The 21,433-nt window shown below is 41.6% G+C and overlaps 2 protein-coding genes across 2 annotated transcripts; one reads left to right on the top strand and one right to left on the bottom strand.

The window, feature by feature from the left end:
- Positions 1–333: 333 nt before the first annotated feature.
- RB195_018993 (uncharacterized protein) lies at positions 334–564 on the top strand (the record flags this gene model as incomplete). The annotated part of the gene is made up of 1 exon (XM_064186648.1): positions 334–564. The coding sequence occupies one exon, from the start codon at positions 334–336 to the stop codon at positions 562–564; it is 231 nt and encodes a 76-aa protein (XP_064042529.1).
- A 15,488-nt stretch (positions 565–16,052) lies between these two features.
- On the bottom strand, positions 16,053–16,925 carry RB195_018992 (uncharacterized protein; the record flags this gene model as incomplete). The annotated part of the gene is made up of 1 exon (XM_013448209.2): positions 16,053–16,925. One exon carries the CDS (start codon positions 16,923–16,925, stop codon positions 16,053–16,055), a length of 873 nt encoding a protein of 290 aa, XP_013303663.2.
- Positions 16,926–21,433: the final 4,508 nt, after the last annotated feature.

The following is a 21,433-nucleotide window of genomic DNA, read 5'->3' as shown; positions in this document are numbered from 1 at the left end:
CAGCATTCTTCCTAAGTCATTCATGACAGCAAGCAGACTTTACAGCTGGCGAGCTGCTTTCTTGTCATGAGAGTTCAAGTTTGCCTCTAGGAGCCTAGGAGGACATTGTGATGACAATGTTTTTCAAGCTCTGAACATTGAAAACAAATAAAAATAAAAAGTTTGCTTTTACAAGAGTGAAGGACTCATCTAATAATAGAAAGCACAAATCTCTATCGGATAGCAGACATACATAAAGGTGTCGAGCCCATTCTACGGTCTCCTTATCAAAAAAAAAGTTTATGAAAGATCTGAACAGATCAACAATAAGAGAAGAAGTGGCAAAAAAGGCTGATGGCAAGTTTTAGTGTCGTCAGCGGGCGAACGACGGTTCTCCGCGGTCAATCAAAGCCTCCTCGACGACTCGGCAGATTGGTGCGAGGCTATAAAACAGCTGACTATGATGTCTTTGGAGCACCGCTCACGTACAGTACCGGCAACGAATTGACCAGCGGTAACGAGGCTCACGAAATTCGAGCTTCCGCGGACCTACGTGGTCGGGTTTCATTCCCTACGCTTAATTAGATAATTTTTCCTCCTCACGAGTACGCTTCGTAATCATGACGACCATCAACTAGTCAGTGTTAAGCTTAAGGTCAGCATAAATATCTTCAAAAAGGAACTCGTACTTTTTCGCATTTTTTTCGCATAATACATTCCAGTCATTCTTCAATGACTGCAGCTAGTAAGTTCATTTCCGAGCGCTCAACTATAAGTAGAACTCCTTCGGAAACGGGGTTTTGATTCCAACCATTGCCACATTTCAGAATTCTTTGTTTTAAAAAATCCTAGAAATGCCGCAAAGGTAAAGGAGCCAAAAAACAGAGAAATATCTCATTACAAGGAGAATGACTCAAATATCAAAATAAAAAGTCAAATCTTGTCTTTGTGAAATCAGAAAGCGTTGTCCCATTATCCTACACTTAACTTTTCCGAACCAAATTCTAAAGGAAAGGCCAGACAGTTTCACAGACTCCTTTTAAAAATGAGGTCCGAAGAGCACCAAAGGCTTCAGAGTATCGAGTGACCCAACTCCTTGCGCACAAAGACTTGACGAAATCGCGTAAGAAGCAGTAGAATTGAGACTACATACTCTTCTCTACCCTGCCAAAGGAACGTTTCACGTTTCACATACAAGTAATGGAATCCACTTAACCCGCTTTTACGTCCCTAATCCCTATCTCTGGGTAAGCGGATGTCTGTTCCTGAACAGGGTTAAAAGTACGTTGGGATTTTCTCAAGAGGGATCACAGGAAGTCATTTTCGATAGTTCTTTGGAACAAAATCGTCTAGAATTTGAATAAATCATCGAGGAGAACTCGAAACCTGTGCAGCAAATGTGGTTTAGCTTAGATGTGGGCACACAAGCTACAAAGTGAAAAAGATGTTCTTTATAGATCTGATAATGAAGTGTTCTTTATACATCTGACAATGAATCTAGTGTGCTCCTTGGGCCGATCCTCATGGCGGACGAGTTGGCATTCTGCTGCTCTACACTACGCTTGATTATGTCCCATTCGCTTTGCTAGCTCAAATCGTACGAAATCGTTTCAGGTGTTTACAGTCAGCTGTCAATGTGAGGGCAAACCATTGAATAGCTAAGCAGATATCTTGGATATCTTATCTTCATTCATCATATTATAAATCAGTCAATAAAAATTGAGGGGATATTAAAGAAAATAAATTCTTCGAAATGCCATGTAATTACCCGAGAATTTTGATTCTTTTGAAAAATTAACTTACTATCATAGCTACAGAAGCCAACAATTACAAGTTTTTGCATAATCAAATTATAAAAAAGAAATCGAACTAGCCAGAGATGAATTCGTGTTGAGCACTAAGAGACCGTGAGGCAAATTTCATTCCCCTCATAGACTCTAATTGCTACGGCACTCCTCGGTTACGGTCAGTTCAATATAATGATTCTAGTACACCGATTTATTAGAATAACTAATATTATTAGAATAACTGATAATATTAGTTATTCTAATAAACACTAATAATGTACACTCGTTAAAAGCGATCTCTTCGCGTGAGTGAGCGGCGCCGCAAAAAAAAACCAGAGCAAAAAAAGACATCTACATGGAAAAGAGGGTTAAATTAGTGCAAAATAGGCTGCACAAGTTGCTGGGCATAAATGCTCTGAACTCGCTTTTATTTGTTCATGTTTATTTCACTTATTGTTCATTGTGCCATCATTTTCTATTCAATTTATTGACTTTTTATTCAATTTTTTAAAATCTTCTTGTTACCTTTAATTTTCAACCGCTTCATGAGCTGTATAAGAGACCATATAAGAGGGAATGAAATGGGGGAGGAGTTGGTTGCTTTTGGGGGGAGGGGCGTGGGGTCGTGTCCCAACTAAACGCTTGTCAAAGCTACTGGAATTTCTCTTTCCTAGAACTGAAGACGTTTCGCGGCTTTGCTCTTAACACCTGCAAACAATTTCTTGAATGAAACTTAATACCGGAAGAACTCGATCTCAGAAATATCTCAAAAAACGCTGCTTCCAAAATGTAGGGTCGTTTCGGTCCGAAGTTCGCCAAAATTTTCCGCTAAGGAAGGCAGCGATGGTGCACTCATTTCTGCACTGCAATGACAAATCAGAGCTTTCACGAGTCGTGAGAGTTATCATACAATGACCTGTTTAAATTCTGCTCTTAAGCAGCACCCGCACGTGCATTTGAAACCCCTCTGCTTTCAGCGAAGTACATCTGCATGGACACCTCTGAAAAATTCGTTACTTTAGTTAATGGGAAAGTTAGCTCATAAATACATTCTTTTGGGAGATATTCTCAAAGTCCAATTTCCTAGCGGTAAACGAGAAACTTCTGTGAAAATGATTGCACGTAAACGGAGTTCAAATAAATTGTTTTTCGTTCGGGAGACATGGAATCTAGAACAAATTTGAAAGCTCAAATGATTAGATAGACGGAATTTTATGCTGGCTGTGGCAGTGGCATGATCCCTGTTGGGTCGTAACTGTCAGAACACACGAATTTGCCCCTAGCTTTACAGTGGGTGCCAAAAGTCTTTCCTTTCCACATAGATCACGTAATTAAACAATTCCGATGGCAGATGTGGAGAACGTTTCAATATGTCGCACGATTTGTACGGATGACCGGCGCCGGAGCCCATAAATCGCAGGATATGATCGCGCTGGATCGTTTAATGGAATGCATATGTCACCGTTACGCAACATCCACAAAGATGTGTTATTACTTACAACTGAACTTCTGTGTCTTACGCGCCACATTGTAAAAAGAGAATGAGGAACACGTTAGTGTCGAACTGAGAAAAGAGCGGGAATTGGAGGGAGAATAAAAGAAAACCATTTCGGAAGTAAAATATGTGTTTCAGGACAACTGTTACCTTGATGTCCTCGCCATTGGCGGCTAACAGTCTTCTGTCCAGATGAGATGAGCAAGGAAGTGCCAGAAGTGCTGAGTTTTGCACTGCGACCAAGTGCGGTGCTTGGTAGAGTGCGATTTCAAGATAAGTGATGAGATAAGTCAATCTTCCCGAGTGAACTGTCCTGCAGAATTGACGCCACTCGAATGTGCTATCATGATGGCACATCAACGCCGTTCATGCAGATTCCCCACGGAGTTGTTCGCCTCAACCGTTTTCAGCCATCCATGCCTGCCATTTCTGATGCCACTAATACTACAAGGACACTCAGTACTTATGAAATACAGAGGAAGGGTAAATATACGTTATGAAATGAGCAAGCAATTCTCAAGTTCAGATGTCAAATTACTACCCTTTCCCGTCACTCACGCGCCATTTTCCAATGATTCTTACTCATTGTTATTGCAGGAATCATTTCGAGTGTTCGTTGTGCAGCATCTAGCTGAGAACGAAAGTAATTTCCAGAACAATCCGTCGAGATTCTTCGTTTGGTTGTCTGGATAGGACTGGAGTATAGTCAAGAACATGATCTTCCTAAGTTATGAAGATACATGATCGGCTAGAAGAACAAAAAATTGTGATCATTACACTCGAAATTAAATTTGAGCTCATTTGTGGTAACTGAAGCGATGTTCCACAGGAGGTGTGAAGCACTACATATGTACGTAAGTACGTAGCTAAATTCCGAAGACGGAGAAATATCAGTGTTCTGCAGTTCAAAAAACGCTGAAACTCATAAGAATAATAAAGCCAATTAAGAAAAGCCTGACGTTGATAAGCTCCCACTAAAAGATAGAGGAAGCAGATAATAATCGGTTTTAGTTTTTAGCAAGGAATGGCAAACGTAATTTTCATACGTGTAAGAAACCAGAAGGTTCCTCTATCGACTACCGCTGAAGCAACTCTAACTCTAGCTGTCCCATTTTTTTTTAAAAACTAACATACTTCAAGGACTATACATATAAACTAACCGCTAGCAGCTGACAGTTAAAACCTCTTTTTTTCTAATAAAGAAGTAGGATTTGTTTCAGATTGAGAAGTAGAGTTTTCTCAGATGGTCTTTTTCCTATCTCGACGATATTGATTGCTGTTACAATCCAAAAACTGCAGAAATAGACTTGCAAATAAGCACTTTTCATGGTATCAGATGAAAAATTCAATAGTCTAACCTCTAAGGAACGTCTTCACAAATTTACCATTCAAACTACGGAGCACAGTAGTGAGATCAGACAGAACATGAGAAACACCAACATTGCTCGACACAGGATGAGGATTACTTGCAGCAGGGCTTCTTCAAAGGGTGAAATATGAGGGTTCACAAGGATCTAATGTGCAGTCCGGGGTAGGACGACGGGGTAGGATTACAATTTGTACGAATTCAAGTGCGCAGGAACGCAGAAAAGCATTTGACGACATTTGCATTTTTATTTGCGGCCAGCACTGCACTGCTACTGCAAATGAAATCAGGAGGCATCTGCGGTTGAACTTCTCAAAAAGTAGCGTTGGCGGGCGTCAACTGCTAGAATCGGTGCGTGAGTAAGCTTTGGATGAGCACCTAATCTCATTCAGAAAAAAGCATGTTTCTACGTTTCCAATGTTTGTTCCACAGACTTTCCATTTCCAACACATACGGACTGTTTACGCATTAATTCAGGTAATGAAAGTCCTTAAGAGGTCCCCAAAAGACGAAAAATTTTTTCGACAGAAAAAACGTCTGAAGATTCAAGGCAAACACCAACATTACAAGTTGTATGGATACTCTTCGTGTACTTTATTTTGGTAGATGAGTTCCTGAGGTGGTGAGCAAAATGTTTCGCGTAAACTGACTGAAAACACAAAACGTAATGCAGCACAATAAGAAGTAATGATGAATCCTATTCCCGAGAAGATTACAAACCAGTGCCCTGCAGTAGACAATAGCTTAAATTGTTGAATGTCGGAACACAAAAGCGGCGACAACCACCTGGCTGCCGTCCACTTGCTGTTCTAACCCAATTAGCAGCTTCTATACGGTCGGGAACCAGCGTTCCCCACCCTCCCCCTTTCAGCCAACGTAAACAAGGTGCAAACCAACCAAGCTGACGACAAGGCTTCTGTATTCAGTAGTTTCACGGGGATGCAGGAGAAAGTTGTAATCTTTGAACAGTGAAAGGTAGAGGGAACCCGCAGCGATTATTTCACCCTCTTATATTCTTACTGCCTCGATTCAAACGCGAAAACGGTTTAAAGAGAATTCTATGTTATTTTGTTGCGAAAAACAAACAAGTTAGTCTTGATTAAGGCTGCAGGTTTTCTGAAAAGGGCAACTAAAAAACAAGTACTATGAAAGAATCAAGGAAGCAGTTTTCCACACGATCATTACATCATCATCATCACGATCACTTCCTACTCTCCAGAAGTAAGTCTTTCTTGTTTCACATGATTCCAGTACAACTTTCATACTTCGTGCAACGCGATCGGACGAATCAACGCTGGAGCAACGCTAATACAGTAGGTTGGCGGCAACTTTGCGCTTCGCACTTAGCTCCCATTCTATTTGTGGCAATTGTCCAGGTTAGAAACGCCATACGGTTGCTAAGCGAATGTATTAAAGGTCGATATAGTTCTTGCATGTGCTCTACGTAAATTTCGGCTGTGACATCTGCTCAATATGCTATGTAAACCGACAGTAGTGGTGAAAGGTCAGATTTGTGGACGAGATTTCTACTGGATGGTGGATACCAAAATTTCGCGCTGCGCCCTTGGTTGAATTGATATTGAAAGGGCGTAAATTTGTCTTACGGAGTGAGAATGAAGCGTCACTCTCGACTTGTATTCACTTTTGGGCATCATCCAGCATGAGAAATTGAAAACAAATATCTGCGTAGGCTGTCCATAGTCGATCACAAGCAGAACTCTTTGACCATCTGGCCATGCAATGAGAGAGTGATTGTTGAGGGTCACGGGACAGCTTTTCCTGCACTTCTTGTTCATCTGTACAACTCAAACAAAACTTAATAATCAAAAGAAACTAGCTAAGTTACCTGCAGAAGTCCGACACGTCTCTGAGCAAAGTTACGAATTCCAAACTTTGATCGCTCAAAATCGGTCTTCGTACTTAAACGTAGGAAAGGGACATTTCGGGGAAGGTACTACTAGCAACATTGTGCAATGCAAGGAAGAACATAGGAGAAGTGAGCTCTCGCCACATACGTCCAGTATGCAAATTGATGTTCGGACTAAGCTCGAAGCGATGCAATCAAACGACAACAGGAAGTAGCCTAGCACAACGATTAGTTGAATCGCATCCCAACCGGACAATAGTTTGGCGCAAAAGTTCTTGAAATGAAGGCGACTCGCAAAGCGTTCTCTGAAAACCACAACACCTCGTTTTCAGAGAAGCACAAGTCTGACAACAATCTCTATGAATGTTTTCTTGAATGAGAAACGGTATTCTTCGACACCTACAAAGATGTAGAACTCTTCAGCTTTTTCTCGAATTCCCACGAAAAAATTCAAAGGTTGTGTAGGAGTACCTCATATTTTCTACATCCGTTTGAATCGAAGGTCACTTTCTTTTCTTTTCTATCGACTTTCACATGGGTAGATATGTATATTTTGCATCCTCTTTTCGAATGTATTAAAATGTATTAATGTATTCGAATGTATTAAATGCTTCACAGTTTTTGCTCTGCGTACAATATTCTTAAGATACTAAGGAGATAAAAGCTCTCTGCTTTAGTCAATCCTTTTGGAAAGAGCCAACGCTTTAGTTAGAATCGTTTGATGTTTATGAGCACGTGTGCAGCCTAGACGACGAATTACGCAAGCCATGCGATCAGGCAGGTGTTTTACCCTCTCAGACATTGTTGGTACATACCTACTTACATATTGACATCGGAGATGAGAGGCTTGGTTAGCGTAAGGCCGCTGCGAACTTTCGACCATGTAGAAGTAGTGGACCTTTCTTTACCACTGCGCTACACCCCATCGTAGATTGATAGTTCTAAAGTATGTGGTGTCGTCTGCTATACGTATTTTATCAACATTTTTCTTCTCGTTTGAAAGAAAGAACTTAGATTGTCCTTAATATGCATCGCAGAAACTAGCAAATAGTAGTTAATTGCAAGTGTAAGCAAACATGAACAAGCCCACAGCGTGTTAACCGAGACAAACAAAAAGATTAAGATGGTGGCGTTCCGAAAAAGTTTGAAACAGTTCTTCTTGACTTTTTCTAATTTCATTTTTCAACCACTCAGATGCGGGTTATAGAGAAAAAGCGATTCGGGCATTATTCGGGATGAAAAGCTTACCTTGCTCTGGCGGTTTCAAACCTCGGTTATGATTATTATTGTACATCATCATTACAATCAAGTATGTGTTAACATACACATACCTAATTGTAATAATCATGTATATAATGTTGAGTAGTACATAAAGAAAGCCATAACACTTAACAAGCAAAGGAAAGACAGTTAAAATATATGTACTGTACTGCTACTAAAGATGTTGCACAAAAACGTCTACAGCAACGGATCTCCGCTGGAGGGGCCACAGCTCAACTGACCTAGCACTTAGCATTCATCATTTGCTTGCACAGCAATGAGGTGCGCTAACCCTACCATTTTATTCCTAACCAGTCAATCCTGCCGCTTACTATCTACATTTCCATCTATCAGTTATACTACTCTAGTTCTCTGTCCTGACTCCTGCACTTTTTCGAATACACTTCAGGAATATCTGGAAAGAAGCTAAACGTCAGGGACCAATCTCACTCATTAAAGGCAACACCCCACGAATCTGAGGTGGTGCAGATTTCAGGTGGAGTATTCGTACACGGGATGGGAGACTATGGAGAGGGTGGTGATTCTGCCCATTTCTTCCTAATTGCCGTAAAAAATTGCCCGGAAGATGCGGCGCCGCACGAGAGCGCGCAATCCCTTATACGAATACTCCACCTGAAATCTGCACCACCTCAGATTCGTGGAGTGATGCCTTCAAAGGGCTTTGAGAAATGGCGGGAGGATAACCTATCACCAGTACAACATTTTGAAGTAAAATTGCTGCATTGGGTATCTGTTACATATTAGATTCTCAACTTGAATAACTCAACGAATGCGAATCTGTACTCTGTAGGCTGCCATTATGCAATTTAAATCAACAAACAATCCAGATTTTTGAATCTTAGCTAAGAATAGCAGCTGGTGCAGGAGCCTTCGGAGTGGTTCAGTCGTTCTCGAAAATCCTCCTTCGTTGTGATATTCTGTTATGCATGTCAAGGAAGGTAGGGTTTTATTCAACCAATTCCAGTGCAACTGCAGCTAATCTTTCCGCTGCTCCAGCTCTTAAAGAATTTGTGTTTTTTGGTAACTTCTGCTGTGAATACTGCTTCCGCGTTGTTCTCATTTCCAGTGACTCTGGCACAATCAACTACGCGACTAAAGGAGGAGGTGGAGGATATTGAGGTAAGGGTAGAAGTTTTAATCACTTGATAACATTACGCCATATAAAAATGTTGAGAAGCTAAGCATAAATTTGGGTGAAAACATGCATGTCCAACGGTAAACGTGTTACACATGGTATCATTCTTCAATTCAAGGAAAACAAAGTTTCGCGAGGATCGGCCTCTAATAACAGTTGCAGAGAACGTTTTCTTAAATGAAAGAAATATAAAACGATGCAATGGAATTCCTCGCACAGATTGTTATCCTTCACAGAGTGAAGTTTTCGTGAATGCAACAAATCAAACAATAACAATAAATCTTCATATCCCTTTTTAGATTCCTTGTTGCCTGAAAATGCGTTCTGGTTGCGATAGGATTATAAAACGAAAGGGCGGAGAAAACTGAATAGACCATCTGTTTTGATTTTTAAAAATAATAAGCCTAATATTTAACCATTTTAGAAAGGTTTTTTGCTCCATGTTGTAATCGTTTTCTTGAAATACCTAAAAATGATCTCAAATAGATTTTCTGGGCATCAAAATCATTTGGGGCACTTATTTCTCTTCCCATTCTATGGGAAAGAAGACCGCGTAAGAGACAAGCTGTTTATGGAGATGGTGTCGTAGGCGACTCTTCGCTCAGAAGTTTTGAACTGGACTTTTTTGTGTTGAAATGGCAGCAACAAATTGGTATAGAGACCTGTTGTGGTCGTAAACAATTAATGGAGATGAAGTAATTATTCAATGGGTTACTACAGATGTTGTTATCGCCAGTTATGAATTATTTTATTGAACGAAAACTCTACAAACTTATGTTACAATTCATACCTGTTACCTGAAGCACCAAACGGGGAAGATTTCAAAGAAAAACTGGAAGAAATGCGTTTCTTAACTAGAATAAAAAAATTAACTCCTCAACTTTTGGAAATTCTTTAAACTCTACTCTGGATATGAGAATGAAGTAAAATCAAGAGATTAAGAGCACACAATTGATAGAGAGTTGCTTTTAAGAAATCACTTTACATTCTATAATAGAAACCAATTCACTGGGCACATCACGAGGTGTTAATTCCGAATACCTTCCTTCTTTGTAAAAAAGAAATTGACACGGTTGAAGTGAGTTATGAGAAAGAAAAGAAACAAGTTTCTATACATTGCGAAAACTCATCGGATTCCAACTTGTTGATAGTCGAATTTAAGCAACAGCCAAGATTGTTAACAAAATTTATTACGGCTAAAGTTTCGGCGTTGTCGCCTTCGTCAGAGCCTGGAAAGGAAGAACATTTGCAATATATCCTCTCAAATGCCTCATCCAGAACAAGTCATCATCCCCTAGGATATTACACCCGGAAACAAAACCAAAAAAGCCCGAATCGTTGTGCTACTACTCTTATAGGCTGTTTTTGATTCAGTTCCCGATGCAATAACCTACTGAACTTCCCTTGTAGCCTAGACTTGGCATTAGAGCGAATATTATGGAAGATGCACCAGCAAATTATGTTCGACTTGTAAGAGAAGCCCTTTCTTTGAGACAGAAGATCGTCTCAGAAAAGCAATCCATCCAGTTTCTCTGAAGTACAATGTCGTTCCGAACTTCATCGCCAACAAACGACTTCACGAAACATGCGGACTGATGAAGGAAAGCCAGCAAATGAAAGGTATCGAGCAACTACTACTCCGGAGTAGTAGTTGCTCGATACCTTTCATGAGGCTTGCAACCTGAGTTTTAAAATTTTACGCATGTCACAATAATAGGAAATAGTTTCCTGATTCCCGAGGAAAGCCTGCGGGAGCGCTAGGAAGTGACTGGGTTGCAAGAATCATATAGACCACGGAAAAGGACTAGGATGACTATTTGTACTTATAACGCCCGTACGCTAGCATCGGATGCCGCCATTGAAGATTCGATGATGCAATCCTGGAAGTTTAAGTAGGGATTGACCGAGACGAGACGATGCCACCCACTGAACGCCGTCTGTGAAACTGGAGAACTGTTCATAGGGACATGAGACAGTAGAGGAGTCGGTGCTCTCGTCAACACGAGTATGACAAAAAACATCGACACCTTCAAAGAACCTACGTCACGAATCGGACGTCCGCGGACGAGAAGATATGGTCCAACGCCAGCTTTGACAATCCTTGTCGTTTACGCTTCAACATCAAGCTACGAAGAAGAAGAAGTCGAAGCTCTTTATAAAGGATAAAGCCACTGGCGTATCAATCCACTTGGGATGCGCCAACGCGTTTTACTGGAATTCGTATTCGTTGAGGTTTTATAACGCGTGTTAGCCTCTACAATGACTTGCGGGGGCCAGCCGATGATCAAGTCAGTGTTTTTATCCTCCCAGACAAGTCTGGTACCAATTTATCGACCCCGCAGGGATGAAAGGCTTGGTGAGCACTAGGGCAGATTCAAACCCTCGACCGTGTGGCTTCAACGGACCTCTAACTGACTGCGCCACACGCGCCCCATAGCTCTTTATATGGACTCAAAAAAGTTGTACAGAGAAGACCACACCATCTACAGGGTCATTGTTGGTGATTTCAACGCCGAAATTGGTCCCAGAAGAACGCCTGAAGAACTCCGCATCGTAATACGCGGCCTTCAATTGAATGAGCAGGGAGAGAGGCTTTCCGAGTTCATCATGACGACTAAGACCATCCATGGGAACTCGCAATTCTGGAAGCCTCCTCTCTACGGTAGACGTGGGAGTTACTCGATGAAGGCTTCCATAATGAAATTGATCACATCATCGTCAGTACAAAGTTTTACCTGACGAATGCCGCTGTTGTACCAAAGATCTATACGAAACCATAGCCTGCTCCGATGAAGATGTTTCTTCACGCCGCGAAGTTCAGAAAGCAAAGTCCCAGGACTAACTTAACTGGGTTCTCTTCGCAACGTTACCCGGCTTTTGGGAATATTCCCCAATAAACAACATCGACGAGGAGTACGATCGGCTGGTTGAACACCTGAACACCTTCACGACTGCACGAGGAAGACTGAGAGTTCTAAAATCAACAAGCGACGCCTGTCTTCAGAAATCCTTGAGCTAATACGCCAACGTGGAACAGCACGAACTTCAAGCCAAGAACTGACGTCCGAGCTCCGAGCGTCCAAGGCTTTGCAGAGAGGCAATAAAAGAAGACTAAAGAAGAAGAAAAAAAGAGGAAAAAAGAGTGGAGAGCAGCAAACCGTCCACTCCAAAACAAATTTAATATAAAAAATTCCGCAGAACTCAGCCTTCGGAAAGATCTCAAAATATAACTTAGCGGTAAAAGTGTTCCATATAAGTCATGCGATAAGATCCTTTTAGCCGCTCTAGCTCGCACAGCAATAAAACAATAACAAAGCATTTTTTGTAAAACCTTTACATCCCGAACAACATATCTGATTCTGAAAAAAAGCATATAATGCGAGCCCTCAACTTCATAGCTTTTGTGATCATTATCGAAAGCTTCATCCTACAGCTACGACTTCAGCGACAGCCCTCTACCAACTCTGCCTTTGACAGCCGTCACGGCGGATACACCGTTTATCCTGAAAAACGTCAAGCAAAAGATGACTCGTCACTCACTCGTCAACATCCTCATTTTCCTCATAGAGGAAGTAAAGACCTTTAAGGAACCGTTCCGGTTCCTTACTCAAACAATGCACCTTGATCCTTTCCTAACCTCAAAACAAACTGTCTTCAAAAATCGGATCAAAAATATATCACAAGATAAGAAGAGAAGATATTAGTCAGTACTATACAAATTGTAGCGTCGCTCGCTCTCAATGAACTCAGCAAAGAAAAAAGGTGACACTGTAACTCAATTTAACAACTACTGGAGAAGAATGGCAGTGTTTTGCTGATTAATGCACAAGAACTTGAGTGCAAGCTAGAACAAATACCAATAGAACTGAAATGTCAAGAAGCAACCCTGAAGTACGATCTTCAAAGGACTTGAAACTCTGGTACTTCAAGCAAACCACACAAAGTATAGAATCGACGTCCCGCCATTAAGTAGACATTTACAGCTCTGAGGTTGCTCCATTCTGAGAGCTATTTGAGGAGTTGGTGCACAAAAAAACCTTGCTCAAACACTGAAGAAGGTCCCATTATTAATCAACTGCTGCAAAGGGGATGGGCGAGCACTGCAAATGATTCCATGAACATGTTGGTTTCCCTTGGGACAGAACAGTAGCTCAAATCAAAAGCCTCATGAAGACAGGTGTCGACCTTGTGTCTTCTTGTAGTGGATACCTGAAGTTTGTTTCCCTCCACTCCAAGCCGTCTCCTATGCACCTCTCAGTTGCTTAATTGCAGTCTTTTGGCCGGAAAGATTTGCAAAATACAATAAAACATCAAAACAGTAATACAACGCGCAGATAGTGTGAATCTTGGTCAGCAGAAACAGAGGGTCCGTCTCCAAAATCTATCTGCTTCTCAGGGCAGGCACAAGGTTGTTTTTGGCCCTCGTTTAACCTTCTATCCGCATCAGAGAAAGCGCTTCGCTTAGCGGCATAGATCCCTGTAAGAGTTGGGCGTTGAGGTTCATGTGACAACGTTCACCTTTAAAAAGTAAAATGTTAACAGTTTTCGGTCCCTTCACTGGTGTTTTATAATGTCAATTCAAATACTGCACACGCCTTTCTATGTGAAATGAGGTTGGCAATGTCTCCTGAGCAACAAATTGTATGGAATGGTAGACCACGACGATTTCTAGCTGTTCTAAGTATTGCTACTTTGAAGGCACTATACCACTAATCTGATGTGGTGAGGGAATCCTCGGGGAAAGCTGGAGATGGGATTTTAGATTGCGGGATCAGGGGTGGTTCCGCTAATCTCTCCCTAATCGTCATAAAAAAAAACGGCGCGGGAACCGCTTTAGTTCCTACGACGAACGCTCGCTCCTCTATGTGTACGTTCTGGTCCCATCAGCAACCTATTCATTCAGTCAGTACTGTACAAAATGTAGCGTCGCTCGCTCTCTATGAACTCAGCGAAAAAAGGTGACACAATTTAACAACTACTGGTCTATTCATTGGTTTCACTTGCGTAGGCAGTCGACGAGAACTCACTGGCTTTCGACCGCTGCGTAGCCGGATGCGGCGCGCTGCAAATGAAATCGTCGTGAAAAACGGAATCTCTGACGCCGTTGACTTACAACGATTAGTGTGAGATGGATGGAACCATCCCTGATCCCGCAGTCTACAATCCCATCTCTACCTTTTCCCTCACTACGTCAGTTTCGTGGTATGCTGCTTTTGAGTGTTTACTTCAGCCTTTACTTCCGTGCTTGGATCAGGATGCTTGGATCATTATCCCATAGGAATAAAGTAAGGATTAACGAAGTTTTGGAAAATGCAGCAATCCAGTACTAACGAGAGGTGACTTGATTTCTTCAACAGTAGAAATCCAGAAATTAAATGTGCACATCTTAGAATCCAAATTTAGAGATTTCCTCAATTCGATCTTATACATGTGCCGACAATCCAAAGTCAGTTGGGTGAAAATGTTTTGCAGAGACGCAGATTCCGGAGAGGATAGCTTAATGACTTCAGAAAGAAATGACACTGCGACCGTTCAATAGCATTCTTGAATACGAAAACCTGCAAGCTTCAGAGAGTCTTTCATTAAAAGTACCTTCTGCTTATGATGTTAAATGTTAAGAGCACAAGCAGTGTTTCTGAACTTTGAAACAATCTTCGAAACAAAAACACAACAATTCAGGTAATTTCAAGAAAACCAAGGTTTTCTTTTTTGGGGGCTTACGGTGAGTATTTTGGAAGCGAAGAAAAGTCTTACTGGGTATAATACGCTCTTAAACACACATTTTGCAACACATTTTCCCAAACCATTTTGTAAGACATATATTATATGTCTTCATTGGAAACTGGGAGATCACCGGCAAATTGACCCCGTGCTGCAATGTTTCTCATATGCATTTTTCGAGTATTTGAAGGCAAGCGGATTGATTGAAATGTCTACAGCTTAGGAGAATTTCTTATGGGAACTGGTTTAGTTCTTATTGAACCCATGCTGTTTCTTTTCTAATTAACCACTGTTTTCTGTTTCGCGATGTGCTGAAAGGAGATCCAGGTCTCCTGGCCCGAAATAAAAACTGCGGAATTAAAACAACATTTTATGACTTTCAAAGTCTTTCTTTCAGAAGAAGATCAGGAATAGTGATGATTTGTCAGAAAAATCCGAAATGGCCAAAAAAAGGTATTATGGGACAGAAATATAGTGTAAATCGATGTTTTTCATGTATTCACTGTGAAGACTTGCTGGGTGAAATGACGGGCAGTGGATCTGCCGAAGCTCAAACCCTCAAGTTTGCGGCGTTGATGTTGAAGGCGACTAATTCCATCGGAAAAACATCGTTTCCAACGTTCAACCTAGCACCTGTTTCTGCATGAGAATCAGTATTTTTCTCTTGGAATAATTGTCCCCTTGTTGACATTACAGGGAGTCCGTCGACGTCCCAGCTCTGCACGTTGAACAGTTCTGCACATAAACACATGGATTAACTAAAACATACATACAAACTCAGATACATACATATACACGTACATATGGACATACATACGTGCAGCCAGACAGCTATACTCACGTAAACACAAATGAACACACACACATGTATGCATACAAACAAGAACAACAGTGAATTCCACAGGTCCATGTAATTCCTATTTATAGCTCTGCTACTAGATCATCGTAGTTTGAATGGGTACGGGTTTTGCTGAAGCTAGAGATTAGGGCATTTATAAGGTGGTAAATGACCGAACTGGATGGGATGTCACAAGCACTAAATGTGTTGCTACGCTCTTGTCATGGGCCGTCGTTGAGTCATACGATCGAACATTCCCAGATATGTTTGTGATCTCAATTAAATCCTAGGGAGTTTCCTTTCCAAAATGGGAGCAGATCAACTCATTTTATTCTGCTTCAAAACTGTCTTGCTCTGATAAGTTCCGATTTGGAAGACCTCATAGGCTGCGGCGCTCCGCTCAATAAAGTTATGAAGTTATGAACCCACCTTTCCCTACACTATCATGAGTTTTTACGAAATGTGTCATTGTCTTGGTCGAGGTGAACGAAAGAAGAGAGAACGAAAATTCATTACATCCTTTTAATAGTCGTGAGGTCATGAGAATAACAAAATATACATGAAAGCACTAGCAACATTGGAATTAATATCCAGGTGCTGTACGAGGAGGAGGACAATGGTCGCAGCCACCTCCAGCTCCAGTTTCTCCAAGTGGACCTTGTTCACCAGGAGCTCCAGGGTTCCCAGGGGCTCCGTCTCTACCTGGGTCGCCAGGGGGTCCTTGTGGTCCATCTTGTCCTGGTTGTCCAGGCGCTCCTGGTTGACCATCTGGACCCGGAGGTCCGGGAGGTCCTGGTGGTCCAGCAGGACCATCGGGTACGGGGACTTCCTCAACAATTCCTGGGGGTCCTGGTTCTCCAGGCTGTCCGGGTTGTCCATCAGCTCCAGGAGGTCCTTGTGGTCCAGGAGCACCTGGTTGTCCTGGTTGGCCATCAGGCCCTGGCTGACCATCAGCTCCTGGGTTGCCATTGGGTCCTTTTGGTCCTGGGTTTCCAGGTGGGCCGGGAGGTCCAGCAGGACAGTCGAAGCAGAAATCATCGGCAGTTGGCACCGCATCAGGTGCGGCATCTGCACCGGGCTCTCCATTGGCACCGGGAAGACCATCTTTTCCATCTGGTCCATCAAGTCCAGGTGGACCGGGAGGTCCAGCGAGCCCGGACTTGCAGCTACAGCACGTTGGTGCTTGTTCGGATGCGTCTGACTGAACTCCAGCATCGCCGGAATCGTATCCGGCCTGACGCTTAACAATTCCTCCTCGAACTCCCTTCACTCTTTGCATTCGTTCGTACTGATCAAAAAGACCATTTGTTCGGTGCTTACAAAAATCGACTTCGGTTTGAAGTGAAGATTGCACGTGCTGCATGTAGTTGTAAAGAGAAGGAATAGCGACGATTGCCGTCAGAGTGGCGACGGTACTGCAAAATGCGAGAACATACAGTAACAGAGCACGGAGCATTAATGTTCAACCAATAAACAAAAGCATAATAGTATAAAGTACCTGATGCAAATACCAAAGAAGGCAATGCGGCGCAGGCTCTCAGCCTCATGCCATAGCTTCTTTTCGTCGCTGCTATCGGAGGAATACATGACGATATCTCGGAAACGGCCTCGGGCTGGTTTTATACGCGCAGCATCGCTCCGCCTCTCACATCGGTTTACCGGTCCCTGTAGGGAACTTCAAGGGATTTTTACAGCAACGTGCCGTGGCAGGTGTGAGAATAGTGCAATTTATCAGCATTACCCCGACACAAAACTATGCGCTATATCGTTTTGCGCTCGTCAAAGAAAGGGAAAGTCTGTCACGACAATTTACAAAATGATCACTAGACAGAAATGCGACCGTCAAACTTTTTCTTGTAACAATTTTTCACACAAGTTTAGCAACAACTAGAATTCCCAACCATTGATTTTGACGATCCACAGCCACCAGAAAGGCTAAATTATAGTGCACTGAACGGGACTTCTCCGTCTTTTAGCGATTTTTCTATCCCAAACTTACGACAAATTAGCCTAGAGGATTCAGAGTTTTAAAATGGCTGTGGTATCTTGACAATAATTAACATTTCTTTTCGATAAAGTGTTTCTACAATTAAAAAAAAAGATTTTGAACGGTACTGCGCGACATAGATGACCGTTGTATCATAAAAATATCAGACCGTTTCTAGAACCAGATAAGCTATTGAAAAGCACCTGTTCAATGATCGATTCAGTTCACAGAAACATTCAAGACGCTCGTAAACCAGATTCGGGAATAAAGCTCTTATTTCTACGGATAAGGCATTTCCGGTAGACAATAGTTTGAAAAAGGGGATTGGCTGCAGTAAACTGCCGTCAATATCTGAATCATTCAGTTTTATTTGATGTTGTTTTTGAGGGTTTATTAGGAAAAGAAAATATGAAACAAATTCGGATCTGACTGTCACACCCCTGATACTGACGAACCGACCATGATAAAGCAAAATGTGCACCACCGTTTTCTGTTTCGTCAGTGACTCATCATTCCCACGTGTTTCTCTTTAGGTATATCCCGCCATGTGTTTTGTGGAGAACTTGCGCAACACGCCCCCGGATCAGTGAAGTCACGCCGTTCAGTGTTTCGAATCGCCTGAATCCCACTGATGTAGTTGTGTTTATAGGAGAGAAAAACCAAAACCGTTTCTTTGCGGATTAGTTCTGATCGAAGATAAAAGGATTCTCACCTTTTTCAACTAAGGAACGCGGCTGAGTGATGACTAATTTTTATCAGGTTTTCACAGTTTTCCTGCATTTAGGAATCTTATGCAGTTTTCTGGATTCTCAAGTAGATCTTTCGAAAGTGGACAACCAGGCGAGATTTCTGCTTTCTCGCAATTTGTCATAGTAAATTCGAGAATGCTTAGTAGAACCACTGCTGCTTTCTGCGTAAACTAGGAGACTGTGCAGCAACAGTCTTCCTATGTGCTTTTCGAACTTACAGAAAAAAACTTAGAATCGCTAGAAACTATCTTAGATATCATAGGACTCCACTCTTTTATAGTTGTATGTGGCATATGCCCAAGCAGTGATCCCCATATGAATGATATACAGTGGCATGCAGTTATCCTCTTTTCTAGCCCACATTCATCGATGCATAAACGCTTGCGATATGAAACGAAGAAACGCATTGCCGTTTCTGAGAGCGAATGCGTTCAGATCGTCGTACATGGAAACATTGATATAAAAGAGCAAAAGCCTGGTAGCATCTTTCTCACGTTTGGAAAAGAGTCAAAGCTGTTTAATTTCTAGGACCCAGGCCACGTTTGTGCTAAATTGGCAAAGTGGTATATAAAGAATGTTCTACACGGAAGGAAAAACTACTGTAAGAAGCGAAAAAGAAGGATGATGGATTGCGTCTCGAAACAAGGACTACGTTCAATTCTGCTTTTTTAAATCAATTCAGTTCGATAGTTGTGTCATACCAAAACTTCAGTTCTTTTTCCGGATTTAATGACAAGTGTTTTTGCAAACTTTTCCGGATTTAATGACAAGTGTTTCTGCAAATTCAGGAAGCTTTGTTTGTGACAACATGAAGATATGTCCATCATTCATTTCACTGCATCCCGCCGCTTGAGTTACGAATCTAATCTAATTAGCGTAGAGCTTATCGACTCTCGGCTTAGAACAACTCTGTCTGAATGTTATATTGCTTGATCATGAAACCAGGTTATTCGATCGAGTGCACGAGTTTTCTCTCCTCTTTGAAGATTTTTGTTGAAAATTCGAAAATGCGCCCAGAAATGCTCGGCAAATGGGTCGCCAATGAGATCGAAGCGTATTGCAAAAAAAAGTAGGTATTTGCCAAAAATCCTTTTATGTTCCAACAATATGTTTACAAAAAAGTGCGTGCGCGCTGCGTCTTACCTAAATCCATTTTTTATTCAAGAAATCAATTGAGCTCTTTCATGGGATCCTTCTAAAGCGATAACTTTCTTGTAAGGACTATCTTTGCGGGAAAAATGTGAAGTGCAACTTATTCAAGAACTGGGAGGAAGAAAGTGTGTTAATAAAAAGTTATGCTTTTGAACTATATATTTCAGCTGCTAGAAATGTTTGGCAATTTATTGATCTAATTTACTGAGTCCTACCTACGCTCCAGTCTCAAACCAAAGAGGAGACAGAAAAATCCATGTTCACTTTTGTACTTCAAAGTTCAGAAAAAAAAAAGAATCTTCACAGTGCTCATAGCTGGACAAAATCTATCCGTTTAAAATGATGTGATGGTTTCTGCTAAAAGTCCGAAATTTCTCTCAAGGTTTGTAAAAAATGAAAAACCGGCCTATTCTTTGCTGTCTGTTGGGTTACAGCGCATTTAAGTCTAAATTGGTTTCCGTGGTGACCATCTCATCGACGATTCGTTTCTGAGGGTTGGAAGTGCAGACGGATAAACCGGTTCCTCCCATGAGAAAACTCCTTGTAGACATTTCTCCAATGGATGAATTGATGATAATTACCATTCGATGAGTGCTGGAAACTCTATCGCTTCAGTTCACGATGCATCCTCACGTCCTGCATATTTTGAAGATTTGGACATTTGATTGGACTCAGGAGTACAACGCTGCAATATCTTCGTAGAACAATCTCAGTCACAGATAATGGCTAACAGATAATTGTAAAGATTAAAAAAAGTGAGAGTGGTTGTTTTCGAAAAGTTAAGGGACAAATTAATTTGCCCGAAGTTTCTGGTTATATACAAAGTTAAGGGTCAGTTAAGTGCCGTCAACTAACATTCGGTGGGATATGTCAACAAAAACGTAACCCGGATGAGCCACCAACCGAACCCATCTTTTTTGCAATGCAAATCTCTTTGCGCTCTTGGATTTGAATCGGATGACAGTTTCACTGTCAGGTTAACTGCTATACAGTGCGCTAGAAACCAATTTCCTTGCTCAGCGGGACATAGAAAAGTGCCACAAAGTCGTATTGCTGTGATGCACTGATTCCCAATAGAAATCTGTTCTGAATTTGAGATTAATGCTTGTGGAATTCCAAAAATTGGTAGATCGCAACCCATTTCGATCTGTTTCCACTTCGGTTGTTTTAATTTTCATTGGGGAACTGATCACCGTTCCTGGTAGGTGAAATCAAGGGAAGTAACCAAAAAGGTCAACAGCCTTGTAGTTAGCGGGTTGTTAAATGTGGGCGAAAACGCTTAATTACACTCAGCAACAACACGTTTAGTCCTCTTATGACTGAAAAGTTAAGAGGTTTCATCAGACATTTTTAATGTCAGAAGCTGCTTTGCCCTAGTCCACGTCTATAACATTTGCGCGCTATTCGTTATTGCCCTGGTCTTGTGACCGGAGAAAATATCTGAGCACACACATACTCAGAGGTGTAACGGTTAGAGGTTGCGCTTCCTGCACGATCGATCGGAGGTTCGAATTCGCCCCAGTGCTCACCAAGCCTTTCATCCCTCCGGGGTCGATAAGAATCGGTATCAGACTTGTCTGAGAGGATAAAAACACTGACTTGACACATCGGCTAGCCACCGCAAGTCATTGTATAGGCCAGTTACACGTTCATAAATCTCAAACAATTCTGAATTGAAGTGAACGTGGGGGCGCCTCCCAAGTGGATTGATTTACGCCAAAATCCTTTGCACTCGGAGGTTACCTGTAGGTTATATCCTTGTTTTCAAACATTAGTTGGAATATGAGTACTCTACGACATTTAAAGTCCCAATTATATACCTTTGAGTTGCAGTTCAGATCTGTATGTACACGGGTGTATGACAAATATATGGGAATGATTTCATGTTCATTTTACAGCTTCATTCGAATAACGCTGAACAGTGTCTCTTCTGCTGCTCGTCCCGTACATACGTCAGTAAGAATAAGTTAAACTATGCACTGATCCTCAAAATCGTTGCAGTTTCTATATGTTTTGAAAAATTGTATAGGACGACTCTTTCCGTTTAAAGTGAATACTTGAGTGTTGATATCAATA

This window comes from Necator americanus, chromosome II (assembly GCF_031761385.1).
Source record: "Necator americanus strain Aroian chromosome II, whole genome shotgun sequence".
NCBI classification, from domain to species: domain Eukaryota; kingdom Metazoa; phylum Nematoda; class Chromadorea; order Rhabditida; family Ancylostomatidae; genus Necator; species Necator americanus.
Note: the sequence above shows the minus strand (reverse complement) of the source record. Positions and strands in the feature narration are given on the sequence as shown.